General features: G+C 38.5%; 1 protein-coding gene across 1 annotated transcript; it reads right to left on the reverse strand.

The window, feature by feature from the left end:
• Positions 1 to 2,007: 2,007 nt before the first annotated feature.
• AREG (amphiregulin) lies at positions 2,008 to 11,946 on the reverse strand. Its single transcript, XM_012536876.2, has 6 exons — positions 11,321 to 11,946; positions 9,882 to 10,130; positions 6,838 to 7,039; positions 5,974 to 6,129; positions 3,886 to 3,997; positions 2,008 to 2,136 (listed from the first exon to the last, which is right to left on the reverse strand). The coding sequence occupies exons 1-5, from the start codon at positions 11,379 to 11,381 to the stop codon at positions 3,904 to 3,906; spliced, it is 762 nt and encodes a 253-aa protein (XP_012392330.1). The 5' UTR covers positions 11,382 to 11,946; the 3' UTR covers positions 2,008 to 2,136; positions 3,886 to 3,903.
• Positions 11,947 to 12,585: the final 639 nt, after the last annotated feature.

Consider the following 12,585-nt stretch of genomic DNA (forward strand, 5'->3'; position numbering starts at 1 on the left):
ACATGACAAAGATTACAGGTCTACACAGTGTTGGATCCTATAGTCTTAATTTCACTAACAGAGATCTCTAATTGAAGCGTTCTCAAATGGGCTGTGGGGTAAGGAATTTAATGTTCTGTCAAGTGGCATTCTCACCAAACTCCCCTGCTCCTCAAGCTGAGATAAAATTCTCTAGCAGTGTAGAAGGAGGGACAAATAAAGTCTTTCTGTCCATGAAGTCACTGTGGAACTCATACCTTCCAAGAGTATGCAGACATTTTAGAAAGAATAAAGAGCTTAAACAGAGACCCATTACAACACCGACACTCTGCAACATGATATGCTCAGTTAGTTAATGTTTGTAAAGTGCTCTGATCTCATAAAGCAGTGAGATAATCCCGGGCCTTGTTTACTGAGTGCTTCTCTTCCCAAGGGCTCAAAGTGATTTATAGGGAACAAGCTCAATTCTTTGCTTGCCAGTTCAGAAGGGCACTCAGAATAATTGGGGTGGTGGGTGCCTTGGAGCGAAACTGAAGGAGGGCACTGTGGGTATTGTGATGGTCCGTGTTCGGGAAGATCACAGACCCCTGCCAAGTTCCAGGAGGTAAAGCTGATCTTCTGTGCTCACGTATCACCTGTGTAGGTTACCATCACAGCATTTATCGTGCTGTAGTGTACAGTCAACATCTGTTTATGAGTCTGCCTCCCCACTAGACTATGAGTTACTTGGACAGAGAAATTGTGTCTTTCAGCTTTGCATGACCTGGCCACTGCCAACTCTCCAAGTTTAACTCACACAGCTTTCCCCCGCCAACTTGGTGGTAAATGTCTTGTATTCCTAGCACTCTGTTTGAATCATCCACAATAAATATTCAGTAAATGAAGTTGAGGAAAATGTGTACTGTAGATGTGCAAGCAGAGGTGAATCACAGGTTCTCAACACTGACTGTAAATAGGATACATCTAGGAACCTTTAAAAAAATTCAGGTATCAATGACCCACACCTGTCCATTTAAGTCAGAAGCTCTGGGAGGGGGGGCCTGGACACTGACATTTGAAACTGAAGTGATAAGGTGTAGGTGAGGCTGGGAGCCAATTGGTTAGATGGTCACTGGGCATGGATTTGGTGAATGGGATGCTAGAGACAGATGTAAGTATTGATGCTTGAGGTACCATTTATTCATGAAATTCTATGAGATGATTGCTGGAATTATGCTTATTATTGGTTCATTTTCTCAAAATATTCCCTGCACAATATAACGGTTGTTTTGTTTTTCATGCAGTAACTCAACTGACCAGCCAGGAACCAGACTGAGTCATTCCACAACATTAATGTTCTTGAAAGAACACTCGTCACAAATACACATGTATTTGTTTAAAATAAGAAAAGAGTAAGAAAGAGTAGCAAGTGGAGAAAAAGAAGAGTGGGTTTTAGATACTTTTACATTTATGTCATGATATTAGGGAAAGATGTCTCAAATCTAAATACTTCCTGGTTCTCTTGAAATGCCGTATTCAAACCTTGTCTCCTCCTTGTTTATGGTGATGATAATGACGGGCAATATATTTTCCTTCTTTTATAATACCTGTGTTTACTGTAACAGAGAGGCCATGCCATGTGTTGATTTTAGAAGCTTTTGTAATTAACAGGACTTGGAATAAGTTCTACATAGAATAAGAAAGACCAGTTTGGGATATTAGCATTTGTGGGAGGACTAAGTGATTCTGGTTTATAATTTTCCCATTAAGAGTGCTTTCTAAGAAAAGCAGTAAGTTTTGAAAATGAACACAAAAACAGTAAAAAAGGGAAGGAACTCCTTTTAAACTGATCATTTAAATGTTAAGAGAAAAATACCCTAAAGTCTCACAATGTCAAAACTAATATTCAAACTCTCAATCTGTTTGATTAAAAAATTTTATTGAGCTGTAAAATAAATATATTTCCATTAAATATTAAATAAATTATTTACAACTTGAAAAAATATTTTTTATCTCCATGCATCTTTATATACAGAAATAAGACTTAGGGTTAAAAAGTGACAATTGAAAGTTTAAAACCATCAGAATGGAAAGGTTCTCTTTTCTCTGGATCCACTGAAAAGAGAAACCAATGCATCACTCAGGTTTGTGACTTCGCAGTGACTCGGATCTGATACTCTGTTAGAAAAGAAAACAAAGTGTTAGAGATAAGCTCAATTCCAACATAGCTTTAAGAAAATGTCAAAGAATAATCAGGAATCAGAATTTCTGTCAATTTTTTGTCTAGGACGTCTTGTGAAAACTGCTAAGAGCTTTTCAGAGACAAACTATCCCTTTGACTTGAATCTTTCTTTCACATCAGCTTTGGTTATATGCCTACTTAGGTAAAGACTGCATATGCTCAACCCGTTTCATCAAATTCTGCTTAATAAAACCGCAGCAATAGTCATGAGAAATAGTTTTCCTAACCAAATCTATGCAGTGGATATAATTAAAAACGAAGATGAAGTGGCTCAGTGTATTTATGATATACAGTTAACTTAGAATATTTAGTACCAAGGGCATAATAATAGTAGATACCAGTTATAGGCAGCCACTGTGTGCCAGCTCATCATAAGTCCTTTTCCTAAAGTCATTCTGGACCTCCTCTGAGAAATTTCAATTGCACTAAATCACCAGAAATCAACCCTTATTCATGCTGGTGGTTTTAGCTTCAGATCATTAAGCCAATTCATTAATAAATTTTGATGAATAAGTATTGAGTATAGAATTGTCATGGATAATTACCTATTTTATGACTTATTGAGCTAATTCTGTAACAGGCTCAGAACATAGTGCCTGTACTCAACCAATGTTAAATATACTGGTTCTCCAAGCATCTGGAGTGTTGATTAAAAATGGTACTACTGACTTAGTAGATTTAGGAATATGCATATTTAACAACCATCTAAGTAGTTCTTAAGTCCACTGAAGGCAGAAAATAATAACTTAAGGATGTGACATCTTTCCCAAGTGTCTGAGGGAATGGAGTTCCTTCTTCTAACCAACTTTAAGTGTGTCCTTGATCTTACCTCCCTCTTCCTCTGGAAGTTTGCGTCATTAGCTGTTCACTTTAGTTATCAATGAAATATTCCTCTCTATACCTTCTCCCTACAACATGCTCAGCTCTCCCTCTTAACAAAAAAAAAATTTAATAAGAACTACAATATATACTCTGACCAAGCTGCCTCTCAAATCTGCACCCCTTCTGCCCTCCTACTTCTTTCTGTATAAGGGTATTCTACCTGCTGTTTCCACTTCGTCCCATTTGTAGGGCAAGCTCCTGGATGCTGGCTCTTCACCATGTGAGCGCAGCCTATCAGTTCAACCTTATCTTCCTCAACGCCATTTGAACTAGGCCATTTCTCAAACAGTTCTAAAATAATCTAGCCCATATCACACTATTTATCTTCCTTTCCCTTTATAATCGCTTGTCCCCATCTCACCAGTTCTTTGAGGCTCACCTCCAGTGCCATCCGTATGCACATCCTTTTGTGCCCCCTAAATGTATCCCACTGGATTCTATTTCTCCTTCACTGGAAACTCCTCATGTTCCATTGGTGCCTTTCTTATGACATATTTTATTTCCCCTAGTATTCTCATTCCTTACACTTTTTTTCTATCTACTAAACACTAAGTTGTTTGAGAACAGAATTTGTGTCTCCCTCATCTTTATATCCCTTATAATAGTAAGGACATAGTCCAAAAGGACATAGTCCATCCTCAGTACTGAACTCCAGCTCATGATCAAAGAATAACACTTTAATGTAGCCAATGTTCACAGTGTATAATTAAAAAAACATGTTTTGCTCATTTTTCTTCATATAATAGATGTTATATTTTTTTAATTGTAGGATATTATATAAAGATATCTTTTAAAACTCAAACCTGTAATATTCTCTTTAGTTATGCTATGGCATGTGCATTTCCATTTTCTTGTTGAAGTTTCTTTCGTTCTTCAGCCGCACCTTCATATTCCCTGAAGTATCGTTTTCGAAGCCTTCAGAGAACAAGATATTCTACTGTTATCAAAGTTCTATTCATCTATATATTGACTGGGGTTTCATGAGTATAGGGAATTCCTTTCATAAGTTGTTATAGACCGTTTCACACTTATGGACCACTCCACCAAAACAAAACCTAAACCCAGCTAAAAGTATCATGAATGTTCTTTTCAAGGGGATCTTTATGTTGACTTTACATAAACATATTTCCAAAGTACTGAGATTTAAATAAGTGTGCCTTGAGATGCAGACTTTCAGAAGGCATGAAACACATCCATGTCCCACCACCACCACCCCGCCGCCAACTTAGCACAATTGCCATGCACAATTGGGAGATGAAGATAGTATAGTTTTACCAGAGAAGGACTGTATGCTTATACAAATTAATCTGAATGCTTAGTTTTGTTTTTTTTTTAAAAAACAGGCTTACAAAACAAATTGAGTTTTATTTATTTCTAAATATAATAAATACCTCTAGTTTTACTTATGACTACTTATTACCAAAAAACTCAATGGTCTGAAATGTCTTAGTGTTGTACAAGCAATTCTATTTTTAGTAGGTCTTTATCTACTAAATGTTACTATTAAAATCTTAAGAACTTTTGTTGGGATGTTTGGGGAAAAAAATCAAGTTCAATTATGAAAAAGCAGCAACTATGTCTTAGGCAAGTACTTGCTATGTGTTTCAAATTCAGGGAGAATACCAGAGAAAAGGACAACATGACAAAGTTTTTCCATACTTTTCCAAATGATTATTAAATACCTCAACTTGAATAATTACAAGCTTAAATAATTCTTTCAAAACATCTTCCCTAACTGGCAATTTCTTCTTCTCTCCTTCTATGTCAAATAGTAATGGTTTGTCTGAGGGAATCTTTGCTAAATAATTTGCATATTTGACTTGAGGTACTAACAGACTGAAATAAGTTCTAGTGTGTGCAAAACAAATTTAAACCTTACATAAAACTTTATGTGCATCATAAAACAGTATTCTATGTGTCGTTTTATCATTATCTGATCTGAGTTTAAAATAATAGCAAACAATGGCAGAAGATAACCCCTTGTTTCCTGAATGGCAGGAGTAATAGATCATGTACACAGTCCAGCTGTTAAAGTAATTTACTGAGACCTAAAATTAGAATAATGAGTCTTGCTTTCCCCTAAGCTCTAGTAGCGCATGAGTCATTATAGAGCCATTCACACCCTCCCCCAACTTCCTTAATTCACTGACTTTTGTTTGACAGACAATGTCATTTTTACATAGCCACCAGTGTCTACTACCTGGGACAGTCTAGTTCTAACATTAATTGGTCATGCAATGAAGTATGTGGTCTGTTATTACAAGTACAGGGAAGATACTGCAGGAATGAGACAGTAATAGAATTGTCCCTGCTTCCTATGCCATGCCATATGGAGGAAATTTATGTTAATAATTGAGTTCCCATATTGCACTTGACAATAATAGGCATAAGCTCTAAGTATGTCAGTACACCATGCTATAAAAGTCCTAACTCAGAATTTTGCATTCTAATAGGAGCAGAAGACATATTTTCTTGGCTCCTGGTTTGAAGCTCTTTGTGATTTTTTAGTACCAAAGCAATATCTCTGACAACCTACTATGAACCAGGCCTTAATTAGCTTTGGGGAGGCCTGTTTTAGCTTAATATAATCATAGACGATATCAACACTCTGAGATTTGGAAGTAACAATGAGTAGCCATATAACATGAAACAAAACTATCAATTTAAGTTCAAGAAAAGGGCTTCATGTATTAAGTTTCAATGGTGGCCCAAGTAATATCCATTTAACCATATTCTATGAGTTGTCAATGAAGTGTAAAGATATAACCAAAGATCATATGCCACCAATAGAATAACTCATCTCAAATATGATACCACATTGTGTTAGAAATACTGAAAAAGATTAACCTGGCATTATTTTATTAGGGATTTTTAAGATATGCCTTACTTACAGGAGTGTAATAATAACAGCAATAGCTGTGAAGCTCATGGCGGAGACAAAAGCAGCTATAGCTGCTAAAGCAATTTTTGATAAATCGCTGTCAGCCATGCTGTGAATCTTCATGGACTTTTCCCCACATCGTTCACCAAAGTAATCCTGATGACATCTGCAAACACCCATATTTTAAAATTATAATCACTGAAAACATTCCAATAAATTTTATGTTTGCTTTCCAGATCATAAACGACCATTAATTCTAACATTAAAAAAAGTCATGCCATACATTTATTTGTATTTCAAAACGATGAGACACTGAATGCATTTGAGCCAAAGATCTATTAGTATAAGAAAAGTTGAGATTCGTTTGGGTGTGATATTCCAAGACACACCTTTTCGTTCTTTGTGCTCCATGTATGACCAACTGATGAGGTCAGTGACTTGTTATGGAGCTAATACATTCCACTATCATTTAATGTGCTAGCGGCTTTCGGGGGGAAGGAAGCTAGAACAACATTATGTGAAAACTACCTTTAGTTCCCTTTTTATCAAGAGGTTTTGTAAATATATATTGTAAAATGATGGTTTTCACCAGGGTTTAGCAAACTATCGCCCATGGGTTAAATCTGGCCATTTGCCAGGTCTTTTACAGCATGCAAGCCAGGAATGTTTTTTCTATTTTCAAATGGCTATATTTTAATTGGTTATACGAGTACATACTTCATCTTGACCCACGAAGCCCAAAATATTTCCTACCTGGTTCTTTAAGAAAAAGTTTGCAAACCCCTGGTTTATACATTGAAAAAAATAAATGGGGTTAGGGGTTTCAGACACAGTGTTAGAAATATAGAATTCTACATAATTTAGGAAAACTTACTGGCATGATACTGTTTCCAGGTGCTCTATAAATTTGCATTCTCCATGAATGCAGAAATTTTGGAATTCTGCATCACATGGATTTTTCTTCTTTCTATTTCTTCTATTTTTTCCATTTTTGCCTCCCTTTTTCTTTCTTTTGGGTTTATCTGAAGTCTTTTCACTTTCATTTTTGTCTTTCTTTGGCTTAACTACCTGTTCAACTAAAAAAAAAGATGTATTGATAACAGTCTCTCTTCACCTGGAATACCATTTTGGAGACATGAGAGAAAGAAGTCCTAGCAGTGAGAGCTCACAGGGATAGCAGCCATATTTCTCTCATTATTTAACACAACTCATACACAATAATTGAACAAAGAGAATATGTGTATTGTGTGGCACTTAAAGATCTGAACCCCTTTGTTATTTTATTAGGTTAGAAACATATTTTGAATTTATCTGTGTCAGTAATATTATTATTATTGATAATAGGAGTAGTAGGAGTTACTTGTCTAAGAAAATCCATGAAATATTTTAAACATTTTTTTCACTTCTAATACACACCAAGTTCTTGGTAATGAGCATTAATTTAATTAAACCCAAATCACAGTTGAATGGATTATTACTAGCCAGATGATACAGATGAGAGAAATGAAGCTGAGTAAAGACAAGTAAATTGCACTAGGACACTTAGCTAGAAAATGGCAGTCCTGGGACGTTAAAGCCTAGTATTTCCCTACCATATTATGTTTTTTCTTGGAAAAAGTTTGGTTCCATTAATTAAAGTGGGATTCGAGTATATCTGATGATTTTCTTTACTCATATTGGTCTTGTGCTCACTATCATAATTGGGAATTAGTGTGTAATACTTGAAATGAAGAAAATAGAATTATACATTAGAGTTGATCAATTTTCTCCAACTCCCAGATTACAACAGATTATAATTAATTGATACCTTCTGGGGGCTCAGTTCTGTGATCAATCTATTTGAAAAAGGGGAGTCCAGAAATATTTGTACTTGCTGCTTCATAGATTCATCCTAACTCTTCAGATCCACAGAAACCTTTGTTCAGTGTTACAGTTATGCGGGGTATAGAAAACCCATATGCTAAATACAAGAAGAAGGAGTTTCCATGTTAGATCTGTGCATTTTCTTATACTAATTCCTGAATAGGTTTATCTGAGCTAGTATTTAGCAGAGTCCAGTGGAAAGAGGAAAATATCATAATGTCATAATAAAATTAGTCATAATGGTCCTGCAGTACCCATTAAATAGAAAACTCTGGAAACATAGGGAAGGGTATCAAAGATAGAACCCTATGATTAAGGTAATGACCAATAAATATTATGAATATTTTAGCAGTTACTATATCAACATTAACAATAGTCAAATTAGGAGCAATGTTTAATAGGTGGCTATGCAATTTTTATATTGAAACTTTCCTCTGATGATAAGAAAAGTACCACAGATTAGGATAATTCCTCTAACAGAAACATTTCAAATCAATATGATGTACTTTATCAGATATATTACAAATTTTAGACAGAGACAAATGGTCACTATGCTGAAGTGCTTCAATAGACAACCCCATGGATCAATTTTCTCTCAATTTTACAACGCATTGCAATTTTATCCACTAGTCATTTTCATCACCAACAATTCATTTAGCCTTATGAAATGTTAACCTGAAGCATTTTTAAGACAAAAGTTTCTAGAGTATTAATGGTCTAATCTCATCCCCCGCAAAAATAAGAATTATAGATGGACCCCCTTCACCTTACGTATTATAAAAGCACAAATTCTGGGGCTTCCCTGGTGGCGCAGTGGTTGAGAGTCCGCCTGCCGATGCAGGGGACACGGGTTCGTGCCCCGGTCCAGGAGGATCCCACATGCCGCGGTGCGGCTGGGCCCGTGAGCCATGGCCGCTGAGCCTGCACGTCCGGAGCCTGTGCTCCGCAACGGGAGAGGCCACAGCAGTGAGAGGCCCGTGTACCGCAAAAAATAAATAAAATAAAATAAAATAAAAGCACAAATTCTGAAGCAAAGGAGGAAAGTGGAGTGTTCGATAAAGCTTTTCCCACCTGCCACTTAACTCAGTCACTGTCCTCGTGGTGTCACCTGCTATCCCTTCACCAGTTCTGGGAGCTAGACAGATGGGGAGGATTCAGGGAAACTACAGTCAGGAAAGAAGGGTCCTTAAGTCCTGCCTCCATAGTGGACGCTCCTAGGATATTTAGAGCTGATTTATTGATGATCTGCCCTCAAACTCCAAAGTAATATGAGGGTAATGAACAATACTGACCTCTTACTTTGATACCCTCATTTTAAGCAAATGCTCTTTTTAAAAGTTCAGATAACAGCAAAAGAGAGGAAAATTATAGGTCACTATTATTTAACTGACAAATGAGATTTGGGGTTAAATAGTGATTTTAGCAATATAAAATCCATGCGTATTTGTCCTTTAATATTTCCATAAGGTGGTATTACTATTATTATTACCAATTTCTCAACATCTAATTCACAAAGGCTAAGATTCAATCTTTCCTCTCCCATTACTTCTTTCTGTTCCCTTATTTGTGTCAAAATGCAGTTATTTAGAGAAAAGTGGTGGTGGGGAGTGGCTATAAAAGCTGAGATGCTAAGTATATAGGACTGGTTGATGTTTAATCTGTTTCTCAGATTGGGGGTGGGGGGGTCGTGTGGCAGAGTATCTGGGACCAAACAGATTGGAGTTTCTCATTCTGGCTGTGGAATTTGGGGCAGAATGTTTAACCTTCTTGAGCTTTAGTTATCACATCTGTAAAATGATAACAATTCCTACTTCACAGAGTTGTGAAGATTAGACTTACTAGACATAAAACGTTTGTTAGAGTTCCAGACACATAGGATGTGCAAACAAATAGCTCTTTCCATCTCAGTTGCTAGCTTACCTAGTGGGGTATACAACAGTCATACATGCAAGAAAGCCCCTGGGAGATCTAGGGAGCAGCTTTTCTTTGGAAGCAGGTTTGCTCATCCAAACCACACATCTTATAGGCTACACTGTCACCTTATCCTCTACTCACCTTTGACTAAATCATCTACAATGTAGCCAGATATTTGTGGTTCGTTATCGTACTCTTCTGCATAGTCAGAGTCCATCCCCGAGGACAGTTCGCTACTAGAAGGCATTTCACTCTCAGGAGAAATCTTACTTCCCGAGGACATCTGACTTCTTGAGGTCACCTCAAATCCATCAGCAGTGTGGTCCCCAGAAAGTGGTTCCCCTTTCCCAGAGTAGGTGTCATTGACGTCTAATCCAGCAGTATAATGGGCTATGGGAGCAAGAAAAAGGGAAGAAAAGAGAAAGTAAAGCAGAATGCCTCTTCTCACCAATCAGTTGCATTCAGGAGACAGGTTTATTGTCAAAGCAGTTATTGCACATGTGCTACTGTTTGTGATTGAGTCACTTATGAAAGCAACTTCACATTTTGCCAACAAATGGCTGTTTGTTGTGTCAGTTACAGAGCTCCTTTCATTGTTTTCTTTTCCACAGATAGCCTACATTAATTTCCACACACCCCCCAAAAAAACACTACCAAGTAGGCAAATTAATGTAATATAGTTATTTAAGAAGTAATATCTAAATATTGTCGTAACTTCACATACCAAATGCATTTGTAGTTTCTAGAATGTTACCTGTCCCATTTTAATAAACAGGTTCTAGAGATAAATACCAGATTTTCCTAACACGTGCTCACATTTTTAACAAGAGTATGTATATCAAATGTAAACAGTAGTTGATAACAATTATTCTTATTGCCATTGTTTCTTATTATTGTTCTTACATAGAGTAGAAACTAGGGACTAGGTAAGATTTGGGGTCCAGAGTTAAGCCCCTGCTTTATCTTTTAGATTTCAATAAAACAGCGTCAGAGTGGTAATTTTTTTTTAACATCTTTATTGGAGTATAATTGCTTTACAATGGTGTGTTAGTTTCTGCTTTATAACAAAATGAATCAGTTATACATATACATATGTTCCCATATCTCTAACTTCTCCCTGGGACGATGCGAGGCCGTCTAGAAAAGTAAAAACAAAATCACTTGACAGAGGACATGGAGAATTTAGGCAGGAGGTAGCACTCCTCGGCCCGAGACTTAACCCCTCTTCTCCAAGATCTGCGGAAATCACTTCACCTCTCTGTACCTCGGTTTCTTTATCTTATCTTTATTTGGATCACAGGATCTGTAAGTTCTCCTTCAGCTGGACTAAAGTAAGAGTACAAGGATTCTCAGGCTCCCTCTTGCTAGCCTGGAACATCTAAGACACCCACCCACTTTTCTCTTCAGCCAGGGAAGGAGGAAGGGAGGGACCATAGGGAGGGAGGGACCTCGATCACCTCCCACGGGACAGAGCCGGGGGCGCCGAGGGGCGGTTTTTCTGGAGAAGCAGCAGCAAAATTCAAGAGGTGCCCACGGTGGGAGAAGCGCTGGGCAGCAGCTCAGAGCCGGGATGTCCTCACCTGAGCCGAAGATCAAGAGCGACAGCACCACAGGCGCCGGCGGCAGCAGCGAGGCTCTCATTGGTCCCTCGGAGCGGCGGCGTCGCGGTCTCTGGGGCAACTCGGCCGGGAGCTGCTGGAGGGAGGAGGAGGTGGTGGGGAGAAGGGGGACAAGGGGAGTCTTGCAGGGCGTGCTCGCAGGCCCGGCCGGGCTCGGGCGCTGAAGCTCGCCTCGGGATCCCTGGGCTCCGGCTCGCGCGCAAGGTGTGCGAACGTTCCGGAGGCGCGGCGCGCACCTGTAGCTTTATAGGCCGGGCGGAGACCCGGGCATCGCCTGTGACGTCACGGCCGCCGCGGTGGGTGGAGGCGGGCGGCAGCCCCGGGAGAGGTTACTACCCCCAAACCACACACGGATGCCAGGCGCCCCACCTTCTGGGACCGTAGAGAGCCGCTGGGAGGAAATGAAAATTAAACCCCTCGCTGCAAGCTGAAAAAAAATACCAGATCTATGTTCAAGGGAAGGAGTGGAGTTTGGGAGCTAGATATCTGACATTCAAAAATCCCGAAGTTTTTTCTGAAAACCCTCCGAATATACTTCGGTTGATCTAGTATTACAACAGACAGGGATTAACTAGAGAAGTTCCATATTAAGATGTAAAAGTACTTTAAGACCAAGAATGACTTAACAATAGCCCGATGTCTTTAACAAGAATAATGAAATGCATTAAATGACTAGAGAGCACACCTCCTAATGAGAAGCTGCTTTATTCACCATATCTCAACCGGGGCTCTTTCCCACCCGCTACTAAGTGGCCAAAATTTCCAACCACCTCCCTTCTGGTTTCTTTATGTGTCCCAGGGCCCTCGTCAAAGTCATTATTTATTGATCATTTATTTTGCAGAACAGTACACTAAAAATATTACCAGTGCCATCTCATTCAAAAACCTTGCTAAGTATCATTTTCCCTGTTTTACAAGAGGGACTAACGTCAGCTTTACAAAGCAAGGAGGACTTTACACAGCTGGTCATGGCAGAAGTCAGATAGATTTAACTTCAAGTTCATCTGACTCTTAAAATCTCTTTCCTTTCTGATAAAGGGGTTTAGACTAAACTTCTCTTTGAAAAGAGAATTTCTGGGAGAGAATAATATTTAACATAAAGGAATAATCTCTACAAGTAGCACGTTGGCATTTGGATGAAGGGTGGTCCCAAGACTTTGCCTCTTGGAATACCAAGATAAAAAGGGCCAGTTTTCAGGGCCCATTTAGAAGCTAGTAAGGCATTT

The sequence above is a fragment of the Orcinus orca genome, chromosome 4, assembly GCF_937001465.1.
Source record: "Orcinus orca chromosome 4, mOrcOrc1.1, whole genome shotgun sequence".
NCBI lineage: Eukaryota > Metazoa > Chordata > Mammalia > Artiodactyla > Delphinidae > Orcinus > Orcinus orca.